The sequence below is a fragment of the Gymnodraco acuticeps genome, unplaced genomic scaffold (genome assembly GCF_902827175.1).
Source record: "Gymnodraco acuticeps unplaced genomic scaffold, fGymAcu1.1, whole genome shotgun sequence".
NCBI classification, from domain to species: domain Eukaryota; kingdom Metazoa; phylum Chordata; class Actinopteri; order Perciformes; family Bathydraconidae; genus Gymnodraco; species Gymnodraco acuticeps.
The window spans coordinates 162,249-179,157 of NW_022991403.1; the positions used below are offsets into that span (position 1 = coordinate 162,249).

General features: G+C 43.4%; 1 protein-coding gene across 1 annotated transcript in view; it reads left to right on the top strand.

Moving 5' to 3' along the window:
• The first annotated feature begins 1,720 nt into the window (after positions 1–1,720).
• ldhd (lactate dehydrogenase D) overlaps positions 1,721–16,909 on the top strand; it is a 47,639-nt gene continuing 32,450 nt past the window's right edge. The window contains exon 1 of the mRNA XM_034195753.1: positions 1,721–1,913. Coding sequence (XP_034051644.1) covers positions 1,821–1,913 — 93 coding nt within the window. The 5' untranslated portion in view covers positions 1,721–1,820. The remainder of the gene's footprint in view (positions 1,914–16,909) is intronic.

The following is a 16,909-nucleotide window of genomic DNA, read 5'->3' on the forward strand; positions in this document are numbered from 1 at the left end:
TGGACCTCCATGGGACCTTATTTCGAAAACATTATGTATTGAAGTCAATGGAGAGAGAAAGATTATCTTTCGATCCCGTTTGAATTGTGCAACGAATTACACATATGATGTTTGTCAATTGAAAAGAAAATTTTGCAAGTAAAAAAAAAAAAATGTGTCTTAAAACTGTGAAGTAACACATTTTTTTGTGTGAAACGCTGAATGAACAACATCTCTGGTCTCGCAGAACAACCCACGTCACCAAGATGGCCGTCACTACTGTCTTGTCAACAAAACGATTGACTACCCTCACTATCACCACAATGAAACACATCCAGAAGAATGTCATGCAAAGCTGCCTGCCTGCCTTCCTTTGATTCTCTCTGAACTGCCTGGTCTTTTTAATGTTTAATGTCAACCATTTGTGCAGATAGCATGAAGTAGAAAAGATCGGCGATCGCCGATGCTAGCGTTAGCATTTCTCCCCCGGGCTTAAATGGTGTATTATAGAATGATCACACCGGTGACAGTACTCTTCAAAGGGTTCACGAAATATGACTACTACTCTTACTGTTTAACATTTTGGGTTACTTAATTAAGGTTACATATTAAGGCTAATAAAAATGACAAGGCTGTAATTCTTTCACACACAGTGACGTCACGAGCTACCCACAATGCAACGCGCGCCATATATATATATATAAATATGCCATTTTTCTGGAGGTGCAAAAATCCTGGAGGTGCTAATATAAACAGCTAGCTAGCGTAGCCAGGCAGAGCGCACTAGGTTTTTTTTCTGAATTAACGACCGAAGAAATCGCTGCATGTCTTCGGATTACATCTCTGGACTTGAGGGGTGTGCTCTAGGTCGTTACCAGCGTAAACTAGAGCTGTGTGGGTTGTCGGATTGCCCTTACAATGTATGGAATTACGACCCTCGAAAGTGGCCTTCGGTCGATTTTGGCAGCATCTACGTCTATCTTCTGGAAACACCAGGTGAATACCCCACTTGTCACAATAATATTATCATGCCAATGCATATATGTGGTATTTTAGAGTTGACTATATTGATTAAGGCAATAGACTATGATATTCTGCTTGCACCTCGTGTGAAATGGCGGATACCGGAAGTACGGTGTCGCCCTTGGCCCAAAACCTGTATGTGTGTGTGAAAGAATGCTAACTAACGTGCTAGCTACTAGCTAGGTAGCTAACTTGATCCAGCCACTCCTGGTCCTTTCATCAGACGGGAAGCGAAAGAACGAGCAAGACCCATTGCTGGTATGATAACAATCTGGTACTAAGCACACAGGCATCTTGTTAAAGTTATCTTATTTTAGCCAGCGCCATATAGATAGATTATATCTATATGGCGCTGATCTTAGCTATCTCTTAGTGGAGGAAAACAATTGTGACATCACTTACGCGACTCTGGGATTTGTAGTCTTTCTAGTTGCGTATTTTTCATAGTCTTATTTTTCAACAGTTTTACGACAAACTGTGACTTTTTTGACATGGAAATTATTTTTTAAGATTGACAAACATCATGTGTGTAATTCATGGCACAATTCAAACGGGATCGAAAGATACGTTTTCTCTCTCCATGGACTTCAATACATTATTTTTCCGAAATAAGGTCCCATGGACCGGAAGTAGATGGGCGTGACTTCGCCACTCGATAGTTTTCCTTTTTCTCTAGTGTTGTTTTATTCTGAAAATACTTTACCGGAAGTTGTGCATTTTATCATGCCCTACTTTCTACAGCCATGGGGAACATGTTGAGAGGTATCGGTGTGATATGAAGAGTCAGTGAGGGTCAGTATAGATCTGTGTCCGGTAACATGTTGCTGGGCTTCAGACCGAGCCTCCGGCTGCTGTCTCCCCGACTTCAGCTCCTGCAGAGCCGCTGCGTCCAGTCAGAACACCCCGCCACAGTAAGTTGGCTGCAGAGACAGTATCCTGCTAAAATGAACGGTGACAGAGCTAGAAAATAACTAAACGTATATGCATGGTGGACATAAATTAAGATACATATTCACATAGTGTTGCGTCGATCTCTTCAGAGAGGTCTTGGGATGATAAACTCTTATTATATTTTATAGTGACGTGACGTTTTGTGGCAGGCAGTGATATTTTGCACACACGTAACAAAGTACATTTACTTAAGTGCAGTACTGTAGTACATTTTTAAGGTACTTGAACTTCACCTGTGTATAGTCAGCTACTTTATACTTCCACTCCACTACATTTAATAGCTTGTAGTTACTAGTTACTTTTTAGATTTAGATTATTAGCTAATACAACTAATTATTGAAAGAACTATGATACATATATAGGTTAAGCCAGCAGCAGTATAACATAATTAATATTAGCTCTACCGTTACCAGCTGTGATAAACACATAAAACATCAATAATCATAATCCAGTCATTCAATATACGATTTTGGAATGGGCCCATACCATAAGGACTCCTTTAATTGTTGGTACTTTAAGTATATTTTAATCTATACTTTTGTAGTACGACTTAAGAAGATTTTGAATGCAGGACTTTTACTTGTAACAAATTATCTTTACAATGAAGTATTGCAACTTTAAAGTATCTGAGTACTTCTTCGCTGTGTGCATGTGACGCTGCGATTGATTCACGTAATTTGGCTTCTGCTCCTGAGGATATATATCTTGTTGTGATTGAATGCCACTGTGTTAATTGTTAAACTAATATGTAGTAAGCTGGCAATGGCCATGCTCTTGTGGTATTTGACCAATCATTTCGACTGAGGATACAGTTTATCCAGTAACTACAATAAATCATTTGTCTAAGGGAAACATTGCATTGGGCAGCAGACCAATGACATGTTTAGCTGTCCTGGCTGTGCCCTTGTGGGTTAAACACTACTGCAGCCTCTTCCTTGTGCTAGTTCCTCCTAAGGAAGTTGGTAAAAGACCCATTCTACTGGATATACTGTACCAGCCTGCAGGATGTATTCTCCAAAGCCTCTATGGTAGAAGACCTTGACCTCAGTGAGCGTTTGGTGTGAGCAGTTCCTCCTCCACAGGGGAAGTTTTCCTGTAGAAGACGATTGGCTGCGTCAGAGGTTCCTAGGCAGATCATTGTTTTGTGAAACTTGTTGACTTTGTTGACTTGCAGGTCATTTTGCAGTGGCAGGTCATTCATAGAATTGTGGTGTTCATAACATTGTCCAGATATGTTTCCAAAAACCCAAAGATACAAATTAATGACTCAGGAACAGTAAACAGAAGAGCGTCTGAGAGGGGTTTTTGCTTTTTACTTTTTACCATACTAAATGGTCTGATGGTCAGTGGAGCGAGGGGCGGGGCGAAACTCACGGAAGTGATTTCAAAACAAAAGTACTCGTTTGCTTGGAACAGTGACAATAGTATAAACAAGGTGAATTTAGCGATCACAACGAAAACAGCCAAGACACACATTGAGCCCAGAAAATGGATGTTATTAAGGGCTGTAAATATAATAAGCCTGTGTCTAAAATGGACAACATTGTTAGGAGATATAAACTATATAGAGATTCTGCACTGCGGTCACTCAGCCGTCTCTCGAGTTTGTTTTTTCAAATCAGCTGCTCTTCATTTTTCCTGCTATATTTGACGAGTGATACAAATGTGTTTTACCACAAGTTGTTAAGGGAACTGACACTGTTGGACTCGGTAGTTTGACTTCTACCAGAAAACAAAATGAAGTACTTTTATTGTGTACTTTGTGAGTAATCCTCTGTCAGAGTCCATAATGCATGTTTTCTGCTATCTTTAATAATAATAATAATACATGGGACTTTTATAGCGCTTTTCATGAAACTCAAAGACGCTTGATGAATGATACAAATAAAATGTTACCATTAGTTCTTAATGAAATTGATACTGTTTGACTTTGTATGAGTTAGCCCAGTGTTTTTCAAAGTGGCCCCAACCCCCCGGGGGCCGCCAGGGAAACATGATTATTATTTTTTTTAAAGTTTTTTTTTAGATGTTATTAATAACTGTATATCTACCAATCTATGTGTCCTTTGATGCCAATCTTTTAATATTTTTTGTTTTTGAATCACACGACCGCCATCAATCTAATCAGAATCGAGCTGCCGCTACTGAGAGTGAAACTGAGTATCTGCTCAGCTTTTGGAGCAAGTGAGAGCTAGTGAATATTTTGCTCTGCAGCCGGATGAGAGCACGGATGTATCAAATGTCGCAGAATTGCTTGCATACATCAGATTTATTTCAGAAGCAGTGGTTGCGTTAGACTTTTTCGTTGTCCGTCATTTTGACGGACAGGATCGTAACATTTCCGTCATAATCCATTATTACCCTTGATTTTATTTCTCATGTTTTAATGATGAGACATATTTAATATTTATGTTTGGATACTAAGCAGCAAATGTTCATTCATTCCTTTTTTTTTATGATTCATATAGAACTTTTAAGGGCATGGAGAAAAAAAAAGATGAACAGAGACACCGACCATGCGGTCACTTTTCATGTCAAAACTAATATGAATGATTTATTTTTCTTTGCCACTTGCTTGTCCCTCTGCTGCTGGCTGAACGTTGTCAGTTTTAGTCTTACTGGCTTGTCCTTCATCCTCCACTGCATCAATCCCTCTTTTTTCACCTCGTTTATCCACACCATCACAACTACTGGGTTTATTAAAAAAGCTTCGGACACTCAGCTGCCGTGACGTTTTGCGATTGCTAAAGCCGGTTAAACAACGAGGTAATCAACGAGGTCAAATACAAGACTAGACAATAGCTACTTAATATGCACATACTCGCCACCAACTGGACAGGGGTATGAATTACTAAATAATAGTTACAGTAGTATAGATCACCCTCAGTCTACCTGGCCACTAAGGATGTCATATAATGTGGGCCGCTGGTGGACATTTTGGCGCTGTTCCGAGTTGTGTTCTAATCTGTCAAAATGACGGACTGCTTTCAGATTCTTCAGTCATTCTTGGAAAAATTCCGTCATAGATGGAAAATATTCGGTTAACTACTACGGTTATACTCTGTTCAGAAGACAACTTTGTTGAGGAAATATTATTTTGCAAAGCACTGGAAGGTAGGACCACATTGAAGAGACATTTTCCAAGTTTTAGATGAGTACATCATCTCAAATGGACTTGACTGGTTGGACGTTGTGTGGGTGTGTGTTCAGATGGGGCAGTGGGGCTGTGACAGGCAAACAAAGAGTGACAGCTTTGATCAGGCAGAAGGCCCCAAATGTAGTGGCAACACACTGCGTGCTCTATCGCGAGGCACTTTTACACATCATTTAAAAAAAAAAAAATTGCAACAGGGGGGGTCCCCGCCAGAGGATAATGCTATATGGGGGTCCTTGGCATGGCAACGTTTGGGAACCCCTGAGTTAGCCTACTACTTACAATACATTGAAGTACTTTTACTCTGTATTCTTTTAGTAATCCTCTGTCAAAGTCCCCTGCTGAGAACAAAATCAAGCCACTTCTGCTAAGTTTGACGAGGGAATTATTTTTAGTTCTTCGTGAGATTGATCCTGTTGGACTCAGTACTAGTGAAACTACCCCCACAAGTACTATGAAGTAATTTTCCAGTAATCCTCTGTCAATGTCCCCTCCCGAGTACAAGAATGCATGTTTTCTTTTAATAAGCGTTATTATTGATATGATATTGTTGGACATGAGAGGATACGGTAGACATATTATCAGCAATACTTCCAGTTAGTACTCCGGCAGCAGCATTTTTACCCCTTGGAAAGTCTTTAGAGACTGGTCTGGATAACTGGTCACAAATATCCTTCAGCAAAGTAACACATCATGTTCAAATCAAATCAAATCATGTTTTATTTATATAGAACTTTTTTAAAACGATTTTTGGTCGAGCCAAAGTGCTGTACATGCAATAAAAACACTTTACTACAATACAGTAGCAAACAGAAGACAATAAATTACAACAGCAAATATAAAAATCAAACACAGGGAAATGTCAGGTGTCATGCTCCGCTCTGACTAGAAGGCCAGAGAGAAGAAGTGAGTCTTTAGTGTAGATTTAAAACTCCCTAGGGTCTGGGCCGACCTCACAGGGCAGAGTGTTCCAGAGCCTATAGGGCCAGCTGCTGCGAAGGCTCGGTGCCCTCGTGTTTTAAGCCTGGTCTTGGGCACTACCAGCAGCAGCTGGTCAGCCGACCTTAAAGCTCTGGCTGGAGTGTAGCGATGGAAGAGTTCTGCTATATAGTCCGGAGCCAGCCCATTTAGTGCTTTAAAAACAAATACAAGGAGTTTAAAATCAATTTGGAACCGAATTGGAAGCCAATACAATGAGGCCAGAATTGGGGTGATGTGGTCACGCTTTTTGTGGCCGGTCAGAAGACGCGCAGCTGCGTTCTGAACTAGGGGTGCAACAACTAATCTTACCAAATTAGTTGCCAACTAATTCAGTGGTAGATTTGTTGGTGACGTCATCACGTGTGTTTTACGCGCCGTTAAACTCCAACGTTATTGGTCTTTTTATCGGTACTGGAGACATTTAAAAAATATATGTCGTGTATTATTGCTACAAAAACATTATATCGCAGTCTTAGTGTCACCAACTCGTTTCTAATATGCAAAAAGACAAACAAATGCGTCTATGATGTATTTTCGATCAGACGAGATCTATCTCCTCCGTCTGTGTGCGAGGGGGCGGGGCAGTTTACACACAGGCAGCAGCATGCAACACAGAACGCGCTTCGAGGTGTGGTTAAACTTTACCCGTCTCGATGTGGAGAATGCTCGTTACTAAAAGTGCAATAAGAGTTTAGCATGTAAGGGCGGTAACACGAGCAATTTGTCTAAACATTTAGCAAAAGTGCTCCACATTCAGACGGAGGAATGCACCGGGTTCGACTGTCTTTCTAGTAGCTCTGTAGCCCCGTCCACGAGTTCCACGTCAGGTGTTATGTATGCTAGCAGCTACACACAGAGTTAACTCAATGATACAAACATGGGTTAATGATTAGAGGTAACAGAGTTACTCTTTATTTTGTTAAAGTTTCAGCTATTCTGTTTACAGTTCTGTCATCAGATTATTTAATACGATTTGTTAAAACACTGTTGTTTCTTTTGATGTGAAATATTATTTATTTAATTTGAATAAAAAGCAATGTTAATTTTGTTCAAAATGTGTTTAGTTAATTTAATAATATATGTATTCTTTATTGTCTTCATTGTTAGTTTCCACATGCCTAAAACAACCTCAAGCTAAATCTAAAAGTTGATAAATAAGAGCGCTTGAGAAATTGTGCAAGGCATAATATAGATAGACCCTCCAGAAAAACGCGGGCTAAAATCCTTGATTATGCGATGAAACATGCGAGGTTTTATGTGATTTTATGCGGTGAAATTGCAAAATATGCGAAAAAAAATAATATTGGGCTGTCTTATTTATTTATTTATTCTCTCTCACACACAACCTGCCACTAACGTTAAACCCCTTTACTATTCAATTAAACACATTCAATGTTTATTTATTGTAAAATAAATTGGGCTATTTTAATCACACTCTCACACACACACACACACACACACACACACACACACACACACACACACACACACACACACACACACACACTTCTCCGCCTCATTCTGTTTTCATTTACTCGTTCGTTATCTGACCAGCTTCAATCTTGTAGGCTTCTCACTTCGTTTCTTGTAGCCCTCGAAAGGGTTTTGGAGGTTGATGCCTCGGTGAACATGAGTTGTTTGGCTTTCTTGTCCGCAGCAGCAGAAAGCATTTTCGAATGTTTGAATGAATCAAAGTGGGTCGTCACCGTCAATGTTCTCTTATGCTCCAACACACAGTTGCACGGGGTGCAGAATAGTTTCCCCCCACTTTCGTGCAAGACATCGGGGTACTGCTATACCCGGTCTTTAGCAGAAATGTTCGTCGGTAAATGAGATGGATTAGATTGTTTCATCTTGGTGTTTTCTCTCTCGTGTGAGCTCCACACGTTCACTCTACGGTGTTGTTTACCTTCTGTGATGCGCGAGCTGACGTCGCGTCATCATCATCATCACTTCACGTCAAGACGAGTTAATTTTTTTCCCCTCAACTTTGTGTGGAAAAATGCGGGGATTATGCGACCTTTTCATAAATATGCGGCCTTTTGAAAATCTGCGCCATTTAGCTGATTATGCGGTAAATTCTGCGATCGCAGAATCGCGTTTTTCTGGAGGGTCTAATAATAGTCCGAATAGTCGATTAATCGTTTAATTAATCGATAGATTAATCGATTATCAAATTAGTTGTTTGTTGCAGCCCTATTCTGAACTAGCTGCAGGCGTCTAATTGACGCCTGGTCCATACCCACGTATAGAGCGTTCCAGTAATCCAGCCTCGTGGTTACAAAGGCATTAATAACCCTTTCTAGGTCTTTAAAAGATAAAAACGACAATAGACGTATTTTTAAAAAAAAAGCAGGTCTTGACTACGGTGCTGACCTGATTATCAAATTGAAAAGCACTATTGAAGGTCACTCCAAGGTTCATGACAGAGGGGAGGATGTTTGTATTGAGGGAGCCCAGAATATCAACCGGGGAGGCTGGAGGTTGGGGTCCAAACAAGATGACCTCAGTCTTGCTCTCGTTGAGGTTAAGGAAATATTGGCTCAGCCAGGATTTCATCTCTGTCAAGCAGTCCATCAACTGCTGTAGTGAGTTGACATTTTGATTGAGAGGCAGATAGATCTGTACATCATCAGCGTAACAATGGAAGGGGATGTTGTGTTTTGTGAGAATTAAACCTAGGGGCAGTATGTACAGGAAAAAAAGGATGGGGCCCAGAATCGAGCCTTGGGGAACCCCACAGGTAAGAGGGGCTTTAGCAGAGGAGAAGGCACCTAGCTGCACTGAGAAGCTACGGTCTGTCAGGTAGGACCTGAACCATGCAAGGGCAGAGCCTGTGATGCCTGTGGACTGTTCAAGCCGTGACAACAGGATGCTATGGTCCACAGTGTCGAAGGCAGCAGTCAGGTCTAACAGCACCAGGACAGCTCTGGGCTACCTGAGTCGGCGGCTAGGAGCAGATCATTAAAAACTCTTAAAAGGGCTGTTTCAGTGCTGTGCCATGGGTTTGAAGCCAGACTGAAACTTTTCATGAATGCCATGCGTGGTTAAGAAAGACTGCAGCTGGACATAGTCTACTCGCTACAGGACTTTAGATAAAAAAAAGGTAGCTGTGAGATGGGCCTAAAATTTGCGAGAATGGAGGGGTCGAGATTTTTCTTTTTACGTAGTGGCTTAACCACGGCATGTTTGAAGGCAGCTGGGACACATCCTGAGCTAAGAGAGGTGTTTATTAGTAATAAAATGCTTGCTCCAACTGATTCAAAAACATCTCTAAGGAAGCGAGAGGGAATGCTGTCTGAGGTGCAGTTTGTCGACTGCAGGTGCTTGACTACATCCGAGAGAGAGGAGAGGGATACAGGCTCAAAGTGGTCGAGGACAGCAGGGCACAGAAAAGGAGCAGGATCTGGGGTAGCACTAGTGTGGGCTAGCCTAAGCGCAGATACTTTTTCAATAAAAAATGTAAGAAACTTATCACACAGAGTAGTCGATGGCACAATTGAAGAAACATCACAGGGATTAATAATAGAGTTGAGGACATTAAAAAGAACCTGAGTTTTATGGCTGTTTTTGGAGATTAACAGAAATGTGCTCTGTTTTGGCTGCTTTGACTGCCGTCTGGTAGTCGGAAAGGCAAGCACGAAGGATTTCTAAGGAGACATGGAGTTGATCCTTTTTCCATTTTCTCTCTGCACGTCTGCAAGCGCGTCTGAGAGCACGAGTACAGTCATTGAGCCACGGCTCTGAGCGAACTTTGTTGCGTCTAAGCGTAAAAGGAGCAACAGAATCCAGTATTAGGGTACATGTCGAGTCAAACATGGAGATAAGCTCATCCGCACTTAGAGTTCACCTCTAATTTACAGATCCAGGGATACAGGGAACCCTGTCATCCAGTGTCTCGTGCTCCGTGCAGAGCGGCAGGAACTCTTGTTAAAAGAAAGCTTTTTTCCAGGGTTCCTCATGGGGAAGAAAATCAGGGTTTTTTACTCCCGGTATTTTCTGGTCCCGAAGGAGACGGGGCGGGGGGAATGAGACCCATCCTCGATCTGTCAGTGTCCAAGGGAATGGCCTTTTCCCATGCTGACGATCAAACAGGTGCTGGAGTGTTCACCAGGGAGACTGGTTCACATCCATAATCCTGAAGGATGCGTTCCTCCACGTAACCATCATCCCGAAACACAGCAATTTCCTGCGTTTCTCATTCCTGGCTCCACACACTTTTTCAAAGTGGGTGGAGACGGTTGGAGCAGCTACTCAGAATGGGGATGAGAGTGTTATTTTACCTGGACGACCGGCTGTGGCTGGCTCGCTCCAGGAAGGGAGGAAGACGATACAGTTCGTATCTCATCTGTCAAACCTGGGTTTTATTATCAACTGGAAGAAGAGCTGTCCTCGTCCCTCCCAGGTTATCTTTTTAACTGGGAGTGGAATTGAACTCAGCCCGCATGAGAGCGCGACTCTCACAGCGGAGAGGGGAGAAAGTGACAGCTCTCCTCCGGCGCGTCACACCCCTCTCCGTGATGCTGCTGTTAGACATGATGTCAGCTGGTCACGTGGTGATTCCCCTTGGTCTCCTTCATAGTGAGGAGACTCCAGAGGTGGTTTATTCGCCTGTGCATCGACCCCGTGCGTCAGAGGAGACGCATGGTGTACATTCCTCCTTCCGTGGTTTTGGATTTGACCTACTGGAAAAATCTCCACGTCCTGTCAGTGGGGGTGCCCCTGAGCAGAGTGACGTCACACACCGCAGTGTTCACAGACGCATCTCTCGCAGGCTGAGGAACGTGCATGTCGCAGGCAGTGGGGGGATAGTGGCTGGCTCACATGTCTCTTCATATAAACGTGCTGGAATTACTCTCCGTATGGAAAGTGCTCCAGCACTTCGTCCAGTTGCTGTACAATCAACATATGTTGATTCAAACAGACAACAAAGCAGCAGCGGCCTACATAAATCGCCAGGGAGGTGTTCGATCAGCGCAGCTGCTGAATACACATCCTACACAGCCAAATGGACAGCATTCCGTGTGGTGTGTAGGGAAAAGCCTGGACCCCGTTGGGCCCCCTGCCTCGTGCTGTCGTTCCTGTTGCTGGACAGGAATTGGCTTATAGCACGGTAAAAACATATGCTGCTGCCATTTCATCTTGCCACGTAGGTTTGGGGTCAGCATGGTGTTTAGTCACCCGCTGAAAAAACGTTTTCTACGGGGAGTACAGAGACTCAGATATGTGTCACGCGCTTTGGCGCCTCAATGGGTTTCGGCTTTAGTGTTACGCGCACTGAGTAAAGCTCCATTTGAAACTTTAGATCAGGTTCCCCTGAAGTTCTTGTCAGCCAAAGTAGCTCTGCTCTTGGCTCTGACATCAGCTAAAAGGGTGAGTGATTTGTCTGCTCTCTCTGTGGCTCCGTCATGTCTCCAGATCCAAGGAGATGGCAGCTCAGCTGTTTTGCGCCCTAACCCGGCTTTTATGCCAAAGGTGATCACAAGCTCTTTTAGATCGAGAGTGATACCTTTGGATGGCTTCTTTCCTCCTCCTCACACATCAGAGGAGGAAGCCACATCTCATCTCCTCCGTCCCGTGCGCGCGCTGTCATGCTATATTGCACGCACGGCTGCTTTACGCAGTTCCCAGCGTCTGTTTGTGCATTACAGAGAGTGCTCAATAGGGCAGCCTCTGTCGGCACAGCGCCTGTCACACGGGCTGTGTGAGGCTGTGTCACAGGTGTATTTCTCCGCTGGGTTGGATCCCCCGGAGAACATCAAAGCGCACGGCACGGAGGAATGACAGTGGAAGACATTTGCACTGCTGCATCTTGGTCTTCCTCCTGTTCTTTTATTTTGAGGGATGTCTCCCATTCCTCTCTGACACACTCAGTACTGAGGGTCCTGTCAGAGTGAGTAATGTCGGGGACTCAACTGCGTGCCCTCTCTCCTGCCTGTCGGCACTTAGAGAGCTGCCCTTTTCCCCCTCTTTGATCGTTTTAACAAGTGGGACTTTGGTCTCTACTTTTTATAAACGACAGGTAGCCTATTTAGCCTATACTTCTTTCCCGTATGGAGAATATTCATTTTTTAAATGCTATATTCCTTGGGAATGTGATGCTCCATTTATGCATGGCGAAATTGACATGGGTTATTAATTGAGTAGTTGTGTTTTTGTGCTTCTGGTAACGGACGGACCAGTGGGACGTAGACTACATCCTGCTTCGCCCTTAACCCAATAGCGATAGCCTTAGAGGGCGAAGCCTTATACGAAATAGAACTAGGCTATGTTTGAAAGGATGTACTTGAATTATTATTATATATTACCATTATGTCAGTGGTCTAAAATGGTCTTACAACAATGCCGACAATATTATCGTTTATCGCAATAATTTCCAGGAAAATGTATCGTCCAACAAAATTAATTATCGTGACAGGCCTACACACATGGACATCGAAGTCTCCGGAAATCAAAACACGATCATATTTCACCATGATCCCGGACAGAAAGTCGGAAATGTCAGTTATGAAATCCTTATTGCACTTTGGCGGAAGAAAAAAGACACATGAGGTGACTGGGATGTGTTGGGGCAAAGCATGGTCTGAAACCCACCTCGGCTCCGCGCGTCCTTTAATGAGCTAGTCAAATTTATAAAAGAAGGAATTCAAAGCACCAGATACAGGGTTAAACAATAATCTGTTTTAATGGTAATAGAACAACAATACAAATACAGAGCACTCTGCAATAGTACAATACAGAGCGCTCCGGGCTGAATTCTGCTACCGTGTGATATACATACCACGACAGTCAGTCAGAAGACAGCCCCGATTATGAACATTGGGACAGCTTAAATACAAATTCTGTGGGAGGAGTTGTGTTGGTTGCTCCTCCTCAGCTATTTGTTATTGGCGATTTCACTTCTGAGAGAGAGAGAGAGAGAGCTTACCATTAATGTGAGATATGGGCCCGTCTCTCGCTGCACAACTTCTCCATCCTTGGAGAAGTAGATGAGAGGCATACACGTAGGTCGTTCTCCACTTCCATCCGAGCCCTGTACTTGGTCTTCATGGAGGTCAGCGCTGAGAATGATGACTCGCACAGGTATGTGGTTGGAAAGGGGAGCAACACCCGCATGGCAACAGCAGCGATTTCCGGATACTCCTGTTCAACCGAAGGCCAAAAGCCCACATGCCCCCCTTGGCCGAACCGGATTCACAGCGTCCCGTCGCATGCCAGGTCCAGCAGCTCCTCCTCTGCTTTTCCACTGAGACCCCGCGCTGATGTATGGGCAACGAAGGGGTCGCGCACCCAGTCCCAGACATCGGTGTCAACGTCAGTGAAATAGTCACCAAGGGAGGCAAGATGCGAACCGATTGTATTTTTCACAATCTCAGCTGCTATTTGGTTTGTGTCCAAAAACTCTGTGAGTTGGGGGAACATGTCTGTAATGCCATTTTGCACCCGCCTTCTCCAGATCGCTGTTTTGGCACGGAATGCCTTGATTTTGTCGCTTACCTCCAGGATAGAGGCATATCTGCCTTGAACGGACAAACTGAGATCGTTCAATAAGTTGAACACATCTGCGAGGTAGGCGAGCTGTGCGATCCATTCGGGGTCCGAGAAGAGTGCTGCAGTGGTTGGTCATTCTGGATGAACTCACACAGCTCTGAGCGCAGTTCGTACACCCGCTGTAGCACTTTTCCACGGGAGAGCCAATGCACCTCTGAATGGAACAGCAGGGTGTCCTGTCCTGCGCCCATCTCCCTGCAGAGCTGGCCGAATAAACGGGACTGCAGTGGCTTACACTTGATGTGGTTGACCACAGATACCACCGTGCTGAGAACGGAGTGTAGCTCAGGACTCAATGATTTTGACGCCAGAGCCTGCCTGTGCAGCATGCAGTGGGTAGCTATCATCATTGGATTGCGCTCCTTGGCACGAGCAACCACCCCACTCTTGCCATGGCAAGCTGCCCCATCCGTGCAAATCGCAATGCAATTCTCCCAACTCACATTGCCAGTCTCCATGAACATATCTACAACATTGAAAATCTCCTCACCTGTTGCTCGCCCCGTCAACTCTTGACAAAATAAAAAATCTTCCTGAATCCTTCCTTCCCACGGGTAGCGAACCAGCGCGATGAGCTGCGCAGAGCCGGACACATCAGTGGACTCATCCAATTGAACCGCAAATTTAGACCCTCTCAGTCTTTCCAGCAGTTGTGATTTGATATCAGCAGACATGTCCTCAATTTGTCGTCTGATGGTGTCATTTGACAGAGGTACACTTCTCAATTTGGCAGCCGCATCTTTCCCCACCATCACCTCACACAGATCCACCGCAGCAGGGAGCAGCAGTTCCTCCGCTATTGTGTGGGGCTTTCGCGCCTTAGCAATCCTCTGCGCTACCAGGTAGGAGTCCCGCTGCGCTTTAGCAGAAACAGACGTAACATTAACCATCCGTTGTTGTTTCTGGCGGTAGTCCTTGCCCTTCCTCTCAAAAAAAGCCCGGTCTTTTTTTACATAATCTGGATGCTTGGTCTCGAGGTGCCTCTTCAATTTGGCAGGCTTCATCGCCTCATTGGCAAGACACCGCAGGCATATCAGACATTTCGGTTTCCCTTCCACTTCAATAAATCCATATTGGAGATACTCCTCATCGTATTTCCTTACTTTTGTTTTTTGTTTTTCATTTACTTCATTTGTACCCGTAACCGGTCGTTTTAAAAATCTGTCCATCTTCGTAGTATGCTAGTCGTGTTATATCTCTATGATGCTAGCAGCGGTGCTCTCTGACTGACGTACCAGTTATTGTTGTTTCCACGGTAACGGGTGACGCGCATGATTTTTAAATGTATAGATTTGTTAGATTAGAACGTAATCTATGAACTATTTTAGATAAAAAAAATAAAACATTTTTTGTTAAACTATAAAAAATAATAAATAATAATAAAAAAATTTGTAAAAAAAAAAAATGATATCATGATAATTTAAATTAATGAATCTGAAAACTTTTCACGGACCCCCTGGCAGAGTGCCACGGACCCCCGGGGGGTCGCGGACCCCACTTTGAGAACCACTGCTCTGGGTGACTCAGTAGGGGCCGGAGAACCTAGGGTTGAGCCACGTAGGCCTGATGACCTTCAGCCAGACGAACTCTGCTGTGTTGGCCTCGTGTCTCTCGGGTCCCCCTTTGGCGTCAGCAACCTGTGTGGAGAAGTCTGATACCCACCCCTCAAGTTGCTGGAAATAAGGTTTCAAACTCATGACCTCTACTTCCTTTCCTACGCTCAGGGTTCCTGGGCCCGGGAACTGATGGCCATGTGTCAGCTCAAATGGGGAGAAATCTGTCCCTCGGTTGATAGAGCTCCTGATTGACATAAGAGCCAGAGGCAAAGCGTCTAACCATTTCATGCCTGTCTCCTCACATGCTTTGCTGAGTTTCTGTTTGATGTTCTGGTTCATTCTTTCTACCTTTCCCTGTTACTGTGGATGGTAGACGGCTCCGAAACTGTGTCTTAGTCCTAATGACTGTTCTCCTGTGCGTAGGTCATGGTTCTTGTAATGGCTGCCATTGTCTGACCTCACTTTCCTAGGAAACCCATGTAGTGGAATGTAATGCGTGACTAAGAACTTGATCACTGAGTCTGCATCTTCATTATATCCCTGTTATAATTCAATCAATATTTAGAAACATGTCAACATTCATCAAACAGTATCTTATAGATATGGAGCAGGTTAATTCTAAAACTGTCAATCAATGGTCAGATTGAACATCCGAGTTGGGGCGGCAGGTTTCTTCCAGTCCCTAAATGAAAAATGTAGATTGTGAATTTGACAGCCTTGTTGATATAATACATCATACCCACACTCCCCCTTTTTACACATGAACTCATGTGCAACAAAATCCTGTATGGGAGGAAAACCTTCAGGTAATAATTGATTATAAGAAAATACCAAACACTATTCACAAATGTACATCCATCATTTTCCACAGTAAACACTTCAGTGAAATTAAGTGTTTCTCTCCATCCTTCAGTCCTAAAAGAAACAGAATCTTCATGTTTTAGTTTGAGCTTCACATTTTGCAACCTGCCACCTCCTGTGGGAGTAAAATATCATCAAGTAGATTATAAACGGGTCACCTGTGCGGTTTTCCAATTTTGTGGAATTTTAGGAAACCTCTCATTTCCCACAGAGCCCCAGAATAATGTGTTAGTCCAAAAACATGCTTGATTAGTCATTGTTTTAAATCATGCAGTTGCACTGATCACATGCAGACATACACTCACACTCACACTGTCAGGTTGTAAAGTCAAGTTTGGTCAGGTTCACCCCAGAGTCAGTCATTCACAGTGCCTTCTCAAGTAACACTGTCGGTCAGGGTCAAAGGTCATTTGGTCTCAGTCTTTTTGGCCATGTGTCGTGCTCTGCAGAGACTTTGATATTTCAGCATAGGCCAGTATCCTTTGTCTACAAAAATCTGTCATATATGGAGCGCCATCATTTATTAATTCATAATTACAACTATAATGTTCAAGATATCTCTAACTTTTCATTGAGACAGCTGCTTCCCACATTCCCTGAAAAGTGTTAGCCAAAAATGTCACTTCCTCATAGTACTACTACTGAGTTTATTAACACCTAATCTATATTAAAATGTCTAATAGATCTATTTCAGAAACTTGTGCATATAATTATTATCTTGAGTCAAACCATTACTAGGATCTGTAAAGCTCTGCTATGTATTTCATAACTCATATTCATTTATCTTCAAATCTGGTCCACTTAAAGAACAATGTTAACTTCCCTAACAGTGCGTGGAACCTTGGGTGTCGGA